At 40.8% G+C, this 16,349-nt stretch overlaps 1 protein-coding gene across 1 annotated transcript in view; it reads left to right on the forward strand.

The window, feature by feature from the left end:
- The first annotated feature begins 367 nt into the window (after positions 1-367).
- Positions 368-16,349, forward strand: part of GON4L (gon-4 like) — a 39,970-nt gene continuing 23,988 nt past the window's right edge. Inside the window, exons 1-7 of the mRNA XM_037050544.1 lie at positions 368-500; positions 6,244-6,284; positions 6,886-6,989; positions 11,235-11,433; positions 11,959-12,045; positions 12,428-12,596; positions 15,105-15,249. Coding sequence (XP_036906439.1) covers positions 6,264-6,284; positions 6,886-6,989; positions 11,235-11,433; positions 11,959-12,045; positions 12,428-12,596; positions 15,105-15,249 — 725 coding nt within the window. The 5' untranslated portion in view covers positions 368-500; positions 6,244-6,263. The remainder of the gene's footprint in view (positions 501-6,243; positions 6,285-6,885; positions 6,990-11,234; positions 11,434-11,958; positions 12,046-12,427; positions 12,597-15,104; positions 15,250-16,349) is intronic.

Below are 16,349 nucleotides of genomic sequence, written 5' to 3' on the forward strand. Positions count from 1 at the left end.
GCTTCTCTCCCTCTATTTCTCCCTCTCTTCCCCTTTTCCTAAAATCAGTAAGCATGTCTGTGGGTGAGGATTAATTTAAAAAAAAAAAAGATGCACTACTCAAAGTGGAATTACTGAAATAAATTACATGTTCAGTTTTCTGGCTTTTGCTGCATTTTGAGAGAGGTTTAAGTCTTATTTGAAGGAAGGAAGAAATATGGCTTATTGGTGAGAATAGGTGAGATGAGTCAGCTGTGGGTAATGATTTTTGCAAAGGCATACAGAGAACAATTATTTTAAAACTTTATTAAAATAAATGTACTTTATTGGAATAAATTCTTATGTTGCTGAATATCTTAAATTGTTACTTGAGATGAGAGTTCCGTTTTGGAGTAAGTGTCTGAAACATTTTTTTCTAGATGAGGCAGATGATGATGACGATCCAGAATATAACTTCCTGGAAGACCGTGATGAACCAGACACGGAGGATTTCCGAACTGACCGGGCAGTGAGAATCACCAGTGAGTGTGTTTCCTATGGGTCCTGCTCTTGACTGTGCCCCATCTACACTTGTTTATGTGGTAGGGTTTTGAGTGTGAAGTTTGCAGTCCATTTAAGCTAAGACATATAAGCTTCCTCTACCCCGTTCTGTAATTCTTTAAATGTAGGTATACAGAAAGCCTATCACTCATTCATTTATACATCCCACAGTAACATATTTATTTAGTCCAGTAATTGGTAGGGTTGTACTTAGGATACCAAAAATGAAAAAGAAATGGCCTCTGTCATATAAGATGACAGTTTACTAGGGATACAGACAGAAAAAGCTGTAATACAAAGTGATAGGTGCTGTGAACAGCTTGTTTATAAAGTGTTCTAGTTGCTTAAAAGAAGGTGTAATCTAATGTATGGTGTGAAGTTACGGTGCAAGGGCTTAGGAAGGGATTCACAAGATGAGACATTTTAATCGTGGTTTTGAAGGAGGAATAGGACATTTTTGATAAATGGGGACAGCAAAGGGATATTACAAATATAAGAGCACCTGCAAACAACAGAATTGTGAAAAAAGTGTGTTTGGAAAATGGTAAATAGTTTGGTATAGTTGTATATGTGAGTGGATAAAAAGGTAAGCAGTATTCAGTCCCTGAATTGGAGAACCTTTTAAAAAAAATTTAAATATATTTTATTAATTATGCTATTATGGTTGTCCCATTTTCACCCCTTCATTCCCCTCCACCCTGCACACCCTCTCCCACCCACATTCCCCCGCTTTAGTTCATGACCATGTGTCACAAGTTCTTTAGCTTCTACATTTTCCGTACTGTTCTTGCTCTCCCACTGTCTATTTGCTACCTACCGTCTATGCTACTTATTCTCTGTACCTTCCTCCCCCCTCCTCCCACTCCCCTGTAGCTAACTCTCCATGTGACCTCTTTTTCTGGTTTTGTTCCTGTTCTAGTTGTTTGCTTAGTTTGTTTTTGTTTTAGGTGTGGTTGTTAATAATTGCGAGTTTGCTGTCTTTTTACTGTTCATATTTCTTATCTTCTTTTTCTTAGATATGTTACTTTAACATTTCATATAATAATGGCTTGGTGATGATGAACTCCTTGAATTTGATCTTATCTGAGAAGCACTTTATCTGCCCTTCCATTCTAAATGAAAGCTTTGCTGGATAGAGCAATCTTGGCTGTAGGTCTTTGCATTTTATGACTTGGAATATTTCTTTCCAGCCCCTTCTTGCCTGGAAGGTCTCTTGAGAAATCCGCTGACAGTCTGAAGGGAACTCCTTTGTAGGTGACTGTCCCCTTATCTCTTGCTGCTTCTAGGATTCTCTCCTTTATTTTAATCTTGGCTAATGTAATTATGATGTGCCTTGATGTGTTCCTCCTTTGGTCCAACTTCTTTGGGACTCTCTGAGCTTCCTGGACTTCCTGGAAGTCTATTTCCGTTGTCAGATTCGGGAAGTTCTCCTTTATTATTTGTTCAAATAAGTTTTCCACTTGTTGCTCTTCCTCTTTCCCTCCTGGTACCCTATAATTTGGATGTTGGAACACATCTGAATTAAAGATGTCCTGGAGGTTCCTAAGCCTCTCCTCATTTTTTTTGAATTCTTGTTTCTTCATTCTTTTCTGTTTGGTTGCTTCTTTCTTCCTTCTGGTCCACTCTATTGAATGAGTCCCAGTTTCCATCCCATCATTATTGGTTTCCTGTGCATTTTCCTTCATTTCACTTAGCATAGCCTTCATTTGTTCCTCTAATTTGTGAGTAAAATCAACCAGTTCTGTGAGCATCCTGATGACCAGTGTTTTGAACTGTGCATCTGATAGGTTGGCTGTCTGTTGGTTGCTTAAAAGTATTGGCTCCGGAGCTCTGATCTGTTGTTCTGTTTGAGCCTTTTTTTTTTTGGTCTGGTCATGCTAGTTATATAGTGAGGGGCAGAGCCTTAGGTGTTCACCAGGGTGGGGCAAACCCTTTCTTCATCACTGGGTTGTGAGACTGTATGTGGAGGTGGGGTCCAAGAGGGTACAGTGGCACTTGCTTAGCTACCTGTTGGACCTCAGTCCATTCCACTGCTTCCCCCAAGCAAACTGGGCCTTTATGGTGCTGATTCCTGTTTGGGTGGGCTTGTGTGCATTCTAGGACCCTGTGGGTCTCTCCATCGAACTCTCCTGTGAGGCTGGGAGTCTCTCCCAGCCCTTCAACCCCCACAAGTGTTTTCAATCAGTGTTTTGAGGCTTTATTTCCCAGCGCTGGGACCCTAGGTTGCATGGTCTGTCTCGCTCCCCAGTTGTCTGCGTGTGAATGTGGGACCACCAAGTCAGCCAGCCACCTTGGGCCTGGTGCCCCTCTTCACAATCGCCACCCCACTGGGTCTGCCTGTTGCCATCTCGTGTCTGGGGTCTGCAAGCTGCTGCCTGCATGCCGGGTGTTTTGCACTCCTGGTGTCACCTCTTTCTGTGCCGCAGCCCCTCTCCGCTCAGCCACCGGCCTCCACCCTGCCTACTGGTCTCAATGAATGTGTCTGTTTCAGCTCCTTGGCTGTTCAGCTTACATACAGTTCAATATTCTGTCAGTTCTGGTTGTTATTTTATGTCTAAATTTTTGTTGTCCTTATTTTGGTTGTGTGAGGAGACCCAGTGTGTCTACCTATGCCTCCATTTTGGCCGGAAGTCATGAATTGGAGAACCTTGAATTTGAGTTTTGGTCTGTCAAAAAGGAGAGCCCAAAGAATTTTAAGCAGAGAGTTTCCAGCAAAGAGGGAGGTGTAGGTAGATACACTTTGCTTCTTCGCACAACCAAAAGAAGGATAACAACCAATTTGAAAACAAAAAGGAACTGGAACTGCCAGAAAATTGAACTGTATAGAAGTCTTTAAATAAATAAAATCTTTTTTTTAATATTTTATTTATTTATCTTTAGAGGGGAAGGGAAGGAGAGAGGGAGAGAAACATCAATGTATGGTTGCCTCTCATGCGTCCCCTGCTGGGAGTTGGCCTGCAGGGACCTGGCCTGCAACCCAGGCATGTGCCCTGACTGGGAATCGAACCGTGATCGTCTGGTTCGCAGGTCTGCGCTCAATCCACTGAGCTACACCAGCCAGGGTAAATAAATAAAATCTTTTAAAAAGGGAGAAAAAAGAATCTCCCCTTGACTTTAATCCAGAGTGTATGGAGATTTGAAGTTGTTCCAGACATACTTTCAAGGCCACTGTCATTTGCTTTCTCAAGCAGTTGATCCTCTTCTGGTACGGACAAAGTTGGGTCACCTGGCTTACTCACAAATGGGCCATGGATCTATTCCTTCCCTGTTCGGGGGTCTTTTGTGGTTGAGAAGTAATGCTCAAACTCTTCTGAAATCTGAGATAGGTGATCCTGCACCCCCTGGGAGAGAGAAGGCCCTGGCTCAGTCTCTTTGAAAATTTCTACTAATGTTTGAAACATGTCAAAAACCCCAGTGTTCACTCATTACCCCCATAGTTTCAGTTTGGCTTTGAATGCAGCCACTTTATCTACCAACTTGAACACAATGGTGGTTGTCCCTGAAGTGACAGATTGAATTCTTTGAGCAGGTTGAATATGTCACGCAAGTAAGCAAGTTTTGTGACCCATCCTGGGTCACTGAGATGTGCTGCCACTGGTGACTGTTCTTATAGAAGAAACCTCTGGAGCAGCTCTTGTAACTGAGAAACTCTGGCCAGTGATGTAACTTTAGAAAGCCATCTCACTTCTGCATGTGAGAGAAGACATGTGTGCTCTGTGTCCATCTCCTCACAGAGCTATGTGAACAAATACGAGTTACAGGCATGTACTTTAATGTGACTGATAATTTTAATCACATCCTGCAAAACGTTAAGTTCAGGTGACCTTTTTCAGCTAGCTCACATTTCTCTATGGGTGACACAGTGCATAGACTCACATTCAGAAGCAACATCTTTGACCTAAGTAGTGAAACCAGCTGTTCCATCCAATCACATACCAATAGAAAAAGACTAATTCTGTTTTCCTGATATGTAATCATTCAAAGACTTAAATAGTTCTGCAGCTTTGGTGTTGGTTGGCAACAAAAGCGCACATAACATATCCTCAGGCACATCCTCCTGAAAAAATATTTCACACAAAAAATGTCGCTGCCTTGTTGTCAACATCGGTAGGCTTGTCAACCTGCATTGTGTACCATGGTGACTCAGTAATGAGTGTTCTCTGCTGTTTCGTCAGTGTGTCTGGTTATGGTGCTAGCTGGAAGAGGAGCACATGCTGCCTTTTGAATCGCAGCCTCTCCTGAAAGTTCACAACAGATGTCCTCTGCAGCAGGCAGGATCAACTCTTCACCAACAGTAAAGGGCTTCTTAGCTTTAGCAATTCGGTTAGCCACAGAGTGATGCTCTCAGTGCAGACACATTTGATGAGGTGGTGGCTTTCAATAATTGCTTCTGTTTGTGTTCAGGCTTTTTTCTTTTGAAAAACTCCAAAGGCTTGCCTTTAATTTAGGATTCTTGGTCTTCACATGGCAAAGCAGTTTTGAAGGTTTCGTGGCTTTGTTGGATAGCTGGTCACCAGTCACCACATATTATACAAAGCAGGCTTGGAAAATGTGAATCATCTGTTGCAATGAACCCATAATTTAAGTAGGTATTTTCTTTTAAGTGTAGCTTTCTTTTTCTTGGCAGTCTTAGAGCCTTCTGCTATCTCATCATTGGGTCTTTCCCCCTTTTTCAAAGAAATTCTCCAGCCATGTTTGTTTTTTGCTCACTTTGGCTAGGGTTAGCGTGTGGGCTTACCGAAACTGTGAGGTGAGACAAGTGCACAGTGTAAGAAAGAAGGGCAGGCAGAAGTGGTAAATAAAATAGTAGGCGGGCCACGTGCAGACTAAAATAAGTGTCAAATTCTGACTTAAAGCCTGCCACCAGATGCAGCTGTACAATTGAAGCACATCAACTCACCACTATAAAGCTTGCCACCAGGTGCAGCTTAATTGTCACTTGCCCCTCACTGATAGGGTTTTGATATGGTCTGCAAGCAATTGATTCGTGATGGTCTCTGTGCAGTCAAACCTCTCTGCTAATGGTAGTCTGTACTTATAGCCGCTCCCAGCAGTAGCATTACCGCCTCAGATCCACCTACGATCATCAGGCCTTAGATTCTAATAAGGAGCAGGCAACCTAGATCCCTCGCATGTGCAGTTCATAGTAGGGTTTGTGCTCCTGTGAGAATCTAAGGCCACTACTGATCTGACAGAAGGTGGAGTTCGGGCGGTAATGTGAGTGATGGGGAGCAGCTGTGAATACAGATGAAGTTTCAATTGTTCACTTGCCCCTGATATGTGGCCTGGTTCCTAACAGGCCACGGACCATGGGATGGAGACCCCTGTTCTAAGTCATTGATAGAGTTACCAAATGGTTCCAGTGCAAAGACAAGGTTCTGTGACACACTGCTAGAGACTTCTCTCTTGACTCCACTCAGTTGGATAGGTTAACAAACTATAAATATATCTTATTATGAAATCATCTAGCTCATGTTTTATGTATGTCTTCCCACTAGAATTTAAGCGTCACGATTGTAGGACTATTGAGTTTTGCATGTATTGCAGGTACTAGAACAGGGATTGAGGCATCATTGCTGTTCAGCTGTTTTTGAATGAATGAATGTTAAATATATATGAGGGTTTTGTCAGATGCCTTGCTGAAAACAACATACATTGTCTTCTTGGAATTACCCTTTATGAAACTAAGTTGTGCCAACAACGTACTGTTTGGCTCTTTTGTAGAAAAGGAAGTGAATGGACTGATGGAAGAGCTGTTTGAAACTGTGAGTAATGATCCTCCAGTAAGTTTGGGATGGTAAAAGTGGATCCTCCAGCAAGCGCTGTCCTTTGGTCCCAGGACCCCTGCCTCCAGAAAGTGTTTAGACCAAGCCAATTCACCTTCTAGTTCATCCAGGAGAGAATATAGTGACAGGAGAATTTTGCTAATAAACTTTGAATATCAGTATGTAGATAATTTTTAGTAAATTTTCCTTCAAACTTTGAACAGCCTCTCTAACAGTTTTTTTAAATGATTGTTTTCTCAACAATCATTTGGTGCATCCCTAAAGATTGCAAGCTAGTTTTAGATTATTCTGAGGACAAGTAGTTGTCTTTCTGATAAATTTGTCTCTTGAAAGATATTTATGATTGTTGTGAGTTATCCATACTCTGTCCTTAGCATTATAATTTGACCAGTTGACAGATATTTTTTTTTCTGTTGAAATAGTCTAGTCATCCTGTGTGTGGGACTATGGGTGCACTGAAAAGAGAAAAAAAAATTAAAGTCCTGTAAACTGTAGTCTTTACTTCACTTCTCACTGTTACAGTGACTTTCACATGCCTGTTCCTTAGGAAAACCCATCATTTCCATTTCATTTTCTTCAGTTTCAAGATGAGATGGGATTCCCCAACGTGGAAGACGATGGCCCAGAGGAAGAGGAACGTGTGGCTGAGCCTCGGCCCAACTTTAACACTCCTCAAGCCCTACGGTAGGCCTGTCAAAGACCTTGAAAGTTAGAATGGACAAGAAATGTATGTTTGAAAAGGTTTTCAGAAATTTTAGTTCATTTTTCATCCCCAGTGGGAATGTTATATGTCAGGTGAATAAATCTCCTCATGGGGCAGTGCAGCTGTAGACCAAGCTGTGTCTGTTTGGGAATGGAGAGAAAGCAGTAGCTGGCATCCATAGCAGCTTCTCCAGGAGAGTGGTGCTGGAGGAGGTATGTGGGATTCTACGTGGCCAGCCACAAAAACTACTGCAAGTTGTCATATACATCAGGCCACTTTTGTTCTCCTCATTTGCTGTTAATATCTGGTAAGTGTCAATGAATGTTTGTTAATCATCTAAACATTAATTCAACAAACCGTGAAGCACCTACGATAATGCCTTGGAATCTAAAATATATAGACTGCCCTGTTCATATAAAGTTGGCACTTCTGTTGTCCAACCCAAAAAGTAGAGACTAATTTTCCCCTGTTTTTGCAATATGTTTGCATAATCTATCTGTACTTCATTGTTATCTGTTCTGAGTAGAAGCAGAGGTCAGGGTGTAGTTTATGCAATGGATGGGAAAAAGAAAACCTAAGATACTCAAAGCCTCTAATTAATCCTGTGTTTTAATTGAACAGCATTACCTAAATAGAGAGCTTGGGATTCGTCTGAAAGGTACACTTTTGGGGAACTTGCAATTTAGTGAAAAAGACAAGGTATACTAACAAATGTGTAAAAGCCAGAAATATAAGTCATACTCCAGTACAATAAATAACGTAATATAACTGCAACAAATATCTTAGGATTTCCCCTTTTTACTTTATTGAAGTGCTGTTGTCAAAGATGTAAGATATTGAAAATGTACAATATGATGGTTTGATACACACATAGATTGTGAAAGGATTTCCCCCACCCATTCATTTAATTAACACTTCTATCACCTCACATATTTACTTTTTTTTAAAGAATATTTACAAGATTTCTGAGAGTCTGTATTTGACTCACTTACTTCAAGTTACAGGTCATAGGACAAAAATTCTGATGTAGCAGAATGGAACCATTCCTCCTGGGAACTTATTCTTGTATATGGTGTAAGAAAGTGGTCTAGTTTTATTTTTTTGTATGTATCCATCTAGTTTTCCCCACACAGTTTTTTGAATAGACTTTTAAAAAAATAGTGTACATTTTTTCTTTAAAAGATTTTATTTCTTGCCCTGGCTGGTGTAGCTCAGTGGATTGAGCATGGGCCTGTGAACCAAAGAATCGCAGTTCAATTCCCAGTCAGGGCACATGCCTGGGTTGCAGTCCAGTTCCCAGCAGGGGACCCATGAGAGGCAACCATACATTGATATTTCTCTCCCTCTCTTCTTCCCTTCCCCTCTAAAGATAAATAAATAAAATCTTTTTAAAAAAAGGTTTTATTTCTTTATTTTTAGAGAAAGGGGAAGAGAGGGAGACAGAGAGGAAAAGAAACATTGATATGAGAGAAAAATAAGAATCAGTCGCCTCTCATAAGCAGTTATGTCTCATATGCACCCTAACCGGGGACTAAACCCGCAACCCAGGCATGTGCCCTGAGGAAGAATCAAACCAGAGATCTTTCACTTTGCAGGACGATGCTCAACCAACTGAGCCACACTGGTCAGGGGTGTTAGTTCATATTTTTTGTCTTTTTTTCTTCTTCTTAAAAAAGTCCCTTTAACATTTCTTGTAATAGTGGTTTGGTGGTGATGAACTCCTGTAACTTTTTCTTGTCAGGGAAGCTCTTAATCTGCCCTTAGATTCTAAATGATAGCCTCGCTGGGTAGAGTGATCTTGGTTGTAGGTCCTTCCTTTTCATCACTTTGAATATTTCATCCCAGTCCCTTTGGGCCTACCAAGTTTATTCTTTTTTTTTTTCTTTTTAAATTTATTTCTACCAAGTTTCTATCGAGAAAACAGCTGACAGTCTTATGGGAACTTCCTTGTATGTAATTCACTGCTGTTCTCTTGCTGCTTTTAAGATTCTTTCTTTGTCTTTAATCTTTGCCATTTTGTTTTGTTCTCTTTCGCTTTATTTTATTTCATTTTAAATTTATTATTTTATTCTTACCTGAGGACATAGTTATTGATTTTAGAGAGAGGGAAAGAGAAGGAGACAGAGGGAGAGAAATATCGATGTGAGAGAGAAACATAAGTTGGTTGCCTCTTGTATGCACCCTGATTGGGAACTGAACTCCCATACTCAGAGATGTATCCTGTTTGGGAATCAAACCTGTGACCTTTTGGTTTACAGGACAGCACCCAGCCAGACTGAGCCACACCAGCCAGGGCTAACCTTTACCATTTTCATTATGATACATCTTGGTGTGGGCCTCCTGGAGTTTATCTTATTTGGGTCTTTTCTGCATTTCCTGTACTTTAATGTGTATTTCCTTTGCCAGGTTAGGGAAGTTTTCAGTCATTATTTCTTCAAATAGTTTTTTAGTTCCTTGCCTTTTCTCTTTGCCTTCTGGTATCCCTATGATGTGATGTTATGATGCTTCACTTTTCTTTTTTTGCTATTTTATTTGCATGTTTTTTGCTACGTTGTGTTCTACATCATTGATGCAGATTATCTCCTTCATCTCATCTGCTGTTGATTCTGTTACTGTATTCTTTATTTCTAATCTCTTTGTGTAAATTCTCACTGAGTTCATCTGGTCTTCCCCCTAAGTTCATTGAGCATCCTTCTAACCAAGTGTTTTGAACTCTATATTGGGTAAATTGCTTGTCTCCATATTTTTTTAGTTCTTTTCCTGGAATTTTGTTCTGTTTTTTTCTTTTGGGATGTGTCTTTGTGTTCTCATTTTGTCTGGCTTCCTATTTATTTTTATGTATTAAGTAGATTTGGTCTGTCTCTAGTCTTTGCAGGGCTTCCTTATGTAGTATGTGTCCTGCAGGGCCCTGTGGCAGTCTGCCAGGTCACCTGCGCCATGTGGTCAGGAGCGCACCTTGTATGGTTTGTGTGCTCTCCTGTTGCATTTGAGCCTTGATTGCTGTTGGTACATCAGTGGGTGGGGTTCACCCTCAGGCTGAATGCTTACAACTGCAGCAGGGCTGACCCCATGGAGCAGGATTCGTTTCAGTGGAGCTCTGGGCTCTGTCGAGATAGTCTTTGTGTGTGCCACTTGTGGAGCTAATCAGCTGGTTCTCTGTTGTAGCCTGAAATTCTCAGTTTGGTTGGTTGGTTCTGGGGCCTCTTGTATGGGGCTCTGATGCAGGCTGAGGTCAACTACCACCTGTTCCTGGCCTAGGCCACCTGCTAGGAGCTACAAGGTGATTCACAGTTAGTATCTGCCTGTGCTGGGCCTGAGACCACTTAGAGGGACAGGGCACACTGAGGCCAGTTGCCACTGTCTAGGGACCTGGCAACGTTAGAAAGTTTAACACAAAGTTTGCAGCACGGGCCAAGGCCTGCTGCCTATGAGGCACATCCATTGGAAGAGTCGAGTGGGGTCTCCGGTTCAGCAGGGTGGTGCTCGCAGTGTTTACCAGGTTAGTGGAGATTTAGATTTGGTGCCCTCCTGCGTCTGCAGGCTGTTTTCAGGGAGGGCTCAGTACAGGGATAGTGATGGACCTTGCCTTGAAGCCATATAATTCATTTTGTCCCTGGTATGTCTCTGGCACTTTACAAGCTGTTCCTAGACTTGAGCTTAGGGTGGGTGTTTGTGAGCAAGTGAGTCTGCGGGCAGGCTGTTTATGAGGACATCTGGGTTTCTAGCAGCCTCTCGTCTCACCTGGACAGAGTTTCAGCTGGTCACCAGGGTAGGGCAAGTGGGATTAGAGTAAGGGGTAAATCAGAGAACAGATGTCATACTTTGAAAGATTTTATGTCATTGTTACGAACAAGTCCCAGATTAATTTGGATATTAGTATAATGATAGAATGGTAAGTTTCAATTACTCTTTGCTTGGTTACCTGATGTATCTCTTGCTCGTAAATTTTTGTTTTATTTCCTCTTTATTTGTTTGTTACTTATAGGACTGATTGCAGAAAAATGAGGAAGGGGGACAATTTAGAACCATCTTATTTGAATCAATGCTAACAACTTCGGGAAAAAATTTGGATAGGTTAGGAGTTTTGCTTGTTGGCTAAAGTGGGATTTAGGAATTATCAGTAGATAGAACCTATTCAGACTCTTCTAGACCTCCATTAGAAGGAACTGGATATGTCGTGGGCCTAGGGAAATACTCACATGTAGTCATCTCCCTGTTGGGGATAGGTTTGAGGAACCATTGGCCAACTTGCTAAATGAGCAACATCGTACAATGAAGGAGCTACTTGAGCAGCTGAAGTTGAAGAAATCTTCAGCCAAGCAGCAGCAAGAGGTAGAGAGGGTTAAGCCTCAGACTGAGAAAGTTCCTCAGACTCTGATTCTAGACCCAGCACAGAGGAAGAGACTCCAGCAGCAGATGCAACAGGTAAGACTTTTTTTCTAATGTTAAGATTGTATTATTCCATGGCTTGACATGAAGCCAAAAGTTAGCAACTTTGTAAATTAGAAAGAGAGAGGTGTCCTGACACCCTTTGAAACCATAGGACCACAGGGTCTTCACATCAGCTAGCACTTTGAGAACTTACCATGTTCATGAGTCCCTGTGACTCAGGCAAGAAAGCATGTGAGGACCCTGATAATAGGTAAAGAATTACAGATTTCAAAGACTCCTTAGTAAGCCATTCTGAATTTAATAGTCTCACTGCCATAGTAGTGTTTTCTTCTTTCTAATCTCAGTTTGTCTGGTTTGAGGTTAAACTTCCTCTAGTTCTGTCATTCTTCTCAAGGGGAACATACCTGTGAAATTTATACCAAGAAACTGTGCTGTTCTCATAGTTTCTCCAGAAAGCAAAGTGATATGTAATAAAGTTGCAGATATCCTGGTAAGATCTTCTTGGTTTCTGAAATGACATCATAACATTTTACTGTATTGTTTTCTTTCCCTCCCCAGCATGTTCAGCTCTTGACGCAAATTCACCTTCTCTCCACCTCCAATCCCAATCTCAACTCGGAGGCCAGCACTACCAGGATATTTCTTGTAAGGTTCCAGATCTTCATAACTCTAAAGACTTGTGTGTGCAATTAGCTTGGCAAACCATTTCTCACAGATACGCACCCATCGTAATCTACATTTCTTCTTCTCTCCTGCATGTTTTGGTAGCTATTCCTATGGCTTCCTATGTTTGCTGAGAGAACATAAACCACTGAGTTCCATGAAAGGACAGAAAGTGTATTCAGTTTTCTTAAGAGTATTGCTCTGACTTGCGGTCTTAATGAGGTAATGTTAATTGCGAAAGACTTTAGGGTGATTTTTACCTGTTCTTATACTTTAATAGGAAGGATAGTCTTTCACACAGAGGCTAAGGGCTCTTGGTATGATGGTCCAGAACTTAAATTTCCATTTTGTCCTGTTTTCCCAGGAAGAGCTGGGAACCTTTGCTCAAAGCTCCATCGCCCTTCACCAACAGTTCAACCCTAAGTTTCAGACCTTGTTCCAACCCTGTAACCTGATGGGAGCTATGAAGCTCATTGAAGACTTCAACACACATGTCAGCATTGACTGGAGTCCTCGTAAAACTGTCAAGACAGGTAGGGGACAGGTGTGTCTACTTCGGGTTTTTACCTGCAGTGAGAAGTGATAGTCTTATCCCATAGATAATTTCTTAGGGTGGAGGAGATAGGATATTTATAATTTTTTCCTTCTCTCTATTATCCTTCCTTGTGCTCATTAAGTTCTAGAACTACATGGTATAATATATTTGGGTGTATAAAAGAGATGGAGGCATAGATGGGACAGGGTTGTGAGGAAAAGAGGTGTAGGACCCCATGCTCAGAATTGGACTTAAATAGATGAGGGTAAGCATTAGGAGTGAGAACAAAACAAACTAGAATCTGGGAAAGATGGAAATCAAGTGATAAAGATAGGCTCTGTTTAGGTTTTCATTCAGTTCTTCATTAGGATCATTTTATTTTCCATAACGATTATAATGGTATTTCCATTTTGAATGAAAGGTGATTTGGGACAAGACACAAATTAGACATGTTGTACATTTGCTGTGTTTACTATTGATTGATTGATTGATTGATTGAGAGGGGAAAGGAGGGGAAAAGGGAGAGAAACATCAGTGTCTGGTTGCCTCTCACACATCCCCTATTGAGGACCTGGCCCACCACAGAGGCATTTGCCCTAGACTGGGAATCGAACTGGTGACCCTTCGGTTTGCAGGCCATCACTCAGTCCACTAAGCCACACCAGCCAAGGCATTGACATGTTGAATATTTTAAAGAAACTTTCATTAGTTTAGGGTTTTTTTTTTAAGGCTTTATTTATTTACCTTTTAGAGAGAGGGGGAAGAGGTAGAAAGAGGTGGGATAAACATCAGTGTGTGGTTGACTCTCACACGCACCCCACCCCCCCCAACTGGAAACCTGGCCCACAACTCAGGTTGTGGCGGGGAATCAAACTGAAGACCCTTTTGCTTTGCAGCCTGGTGTTCAATCCACTGATCCACACAGGTTAGAGCACAGTTTAGTATTTTTGAAAAAATATTGCTATTCCTTTGAAACCAAATATTTGCTGCTTTTTTATTTTTTATTTTGATTTTTCCATCATAGTTTCACTATTATTTTGTATTGGTTTCAGGCATACTGTATAGTGTTTAGATACTCATATACTTCATAAATATTTGTTTTGGACTTATGCCCTGGTTTAGCAAATTAGTCATACTTTGCACCGGATTTAGGCTTATCTTTGGATTTAATTTTAAATCCCTGATTTTTACAATTAAATTGGCTGTAGGTGAGCTTAACTGCATTCAGTTATAGACACTGATCTTCAGATTACTTTGTTAGCTTGTGTGTTGGTACTAAAAACTTAGTTTAACGCCAAAACTATAGTAATAACTTACACATACAGTGTCCTGTGTTTTACTTCTGGGAATATAAGAACATCTGTGGCTCTGGCTGGTTTTGCTTAGTCAGTTGAGTGCCAGCCTGTGAACCAAAAGGTCACAGGTTCTATTCCTAGTCAGGGCACAAGCCTGGGTTGCAGTCCACACCACCAGTTGGGGGTGCAAGAGGCAACTGATCAATGTTTCTCTTGCCTATTGATATTTCTCTCTCTCTCTCCCCCATTCACTACCCATCTCCCTCTCTCTCCCCTCTTGCTTTCCTCTTCCCCCTTCCTTCCACTCTCTCTAAAAATAAATAAATAAAATCTTTAAAAAGAAAAACATTTATGGAAGTATGGCTGCCTTTCCAGCCATACAGTAGTATGTACCTCTGGAAAGGCAGAAGTGCCTGGAATTGAGAAGCTTAGAAAGGAAAACAGAGATGAATGAGACTGTATGGTTCATGGTTCATGGTTCATTCCGTTCATGGTTTTTTATTCCCAACCTCAGGTGGAATCTGGGAAAAGGTAATTAAAGTTAAGTAAGAATCAAGTAAAATAAAATTTGGAATACCAGATTTGTGAGGGAAATTAAAGAAGGTGAAATCTTATTCTGGAAGAGGCAAAGCATTGTTGAAGATCACTTATCTTTTAAGGATTTAAAGGGGGAAGGAGGAAAAATATTTTGAGCGTACACTGTGACAGGTATTACTAGGTACTTTGTGTTTGTTACTTAGTGTGTTAAGTGTTTCACATAGAAAAAAATAAGAAAATCAACTTCTAATAACATTGAATGGGACTCCCTTGAAGTTTATGTTGAGCTGAGAAAGCTGTAGAAACTTCTGTGGGGCAGGTTGTGTGGGTTAGAAGGGCATCAGGTGAGGTAGAGGCAGCTCTGTCTAAATGCAGAAGTGCATTCATGCCCTGGTTGGTGTGGCTCAGAGGATTGAGTGCCAACCTGCAAACCAAGGGGCGTCAGTTTGATTCCCAGTCAGGGCATGTGCCTGGGTTGTGGGCCAGGTCCCTGGTGGGGGAGGCATGTGAAAGCCACACACATTGATGTTTCCCTCCCTCTCTTTCTCCTTCCCTTCCTCGCTCTCTAAAAATAAATAAATAAAGTTAAAAAAATAAATGCAAAAGTACAATCAGAAGCTTTTGTGAAGCCCTCTTTTTTCCAGAATTTTATTTATTATGTATTTTTCTTACAGGCTGTAAATTTCCCTGTTTGCCAAAGCAAGTGGCTTGGATCTTGGCCACAAGCAAGGTTTTCATGTATCCAGAACTACTTCCAGTGTGTTCTCTGAGGGCAAAGAATCCCCAGGATAAGAATTCATTCACCAAGGCTGAGGACAAGTAAGTGTTCACTGTGGGGGGAAGCACCAGGTGTCCTGAAAAGAATGTCTAGTTCTCTTTTCTTGGGGATGTTGGGGAAAGTAAAGCACGTGTAAGACATGGGCACCAAAAACAAGGAGAAGTGGAGTTGATGGACATAAAGTTCTGTAGTATGTGCTTATTTTAGCATTGCCAAATACTGTTTTGAGGGGGAATTGCACACACATTTTTCAAACATTTTAAACTTTATTTTGTTTTTAGTAATTGTAAAAATCCAGTCTTGTAATACGTACTATTAGAGGAAATTTTGTAAAGGAAAAAAATTTTTATCCACTATCCTAACCACCCCAATATAATGTTTTTTCTCTTTGCGTTTCTCATGCAGTTATTGGCCATTTAAATATAATTTTGCTTTCACTTTTTTAACCTATCATCTTCTTGAAATTGTTTCTCTTTTTGCAGTGACATTGTCGTGTTTTTGTTGCTTCTGTATATTTTAAAGCAATATTTAATGGCCCTGAGGTAGTTCTTTTATGTGCTACTTTTCTTCCCTCTGTTGTTTTTGCTGTTGTGAGTGAGGTATCACTAAGGAACTTTGTGCATAGAGCTTTTGAAAATCTTTTGAGTTTATCCCTTTGGATAAATTCCCAAGAGTGAGATTTTTCGATAAGGTTACGAACATTGTTACAGCTTTGATATGTATTGCCCCATTGCCATCAGTACATATGTACATAGGTAACCATGATAGATTATGTTATAATGGGAGATAATGTTGGTATTAATTGCATGTCCCTAACATAGTGCCCATGATTCATTTTATATTTGTTTTATTAGACCCATTCTCCTTTCTTTGAGTACAAAGTGCAGAGGAATACAAAGTATGGAAGCTCACTTGGCCTGACATTTATTGGTGATTTATGCTTAGGTTTTGCTCTTCCTTTCTGATTATGACCTCCTGATTGAGTCTTACTTATAGTACTTATTAGCACACAGTAAGTATCTGAAATTTTTTGTTGAGTAGCTGTTATCTTCTAAGAATTAGATTCAGAAAAAGTGGGTTGTAAAATGTGGAGTTATCTGCTGAGACTTTTGGAAGGATGGACTGGGAAGTGTCACTGCTC

The sequence above is a fragment of the Sturnira hondurensis genome, unplaced genomic scaffold (assembly GCF_014824575.4).
Source record: "Sturnira hondurensis isolate 20B ecotype Veracruz unplaced genomic scaffold, ASM1482457v3 Scaffold0006829, whole genome shotgun sequence".
NCBI lineage: Eukaryota > Metazoa > Chordata > Mammalia > Chiroptera > Phyllostomidae > Sturnira > Sturnira hondurensis.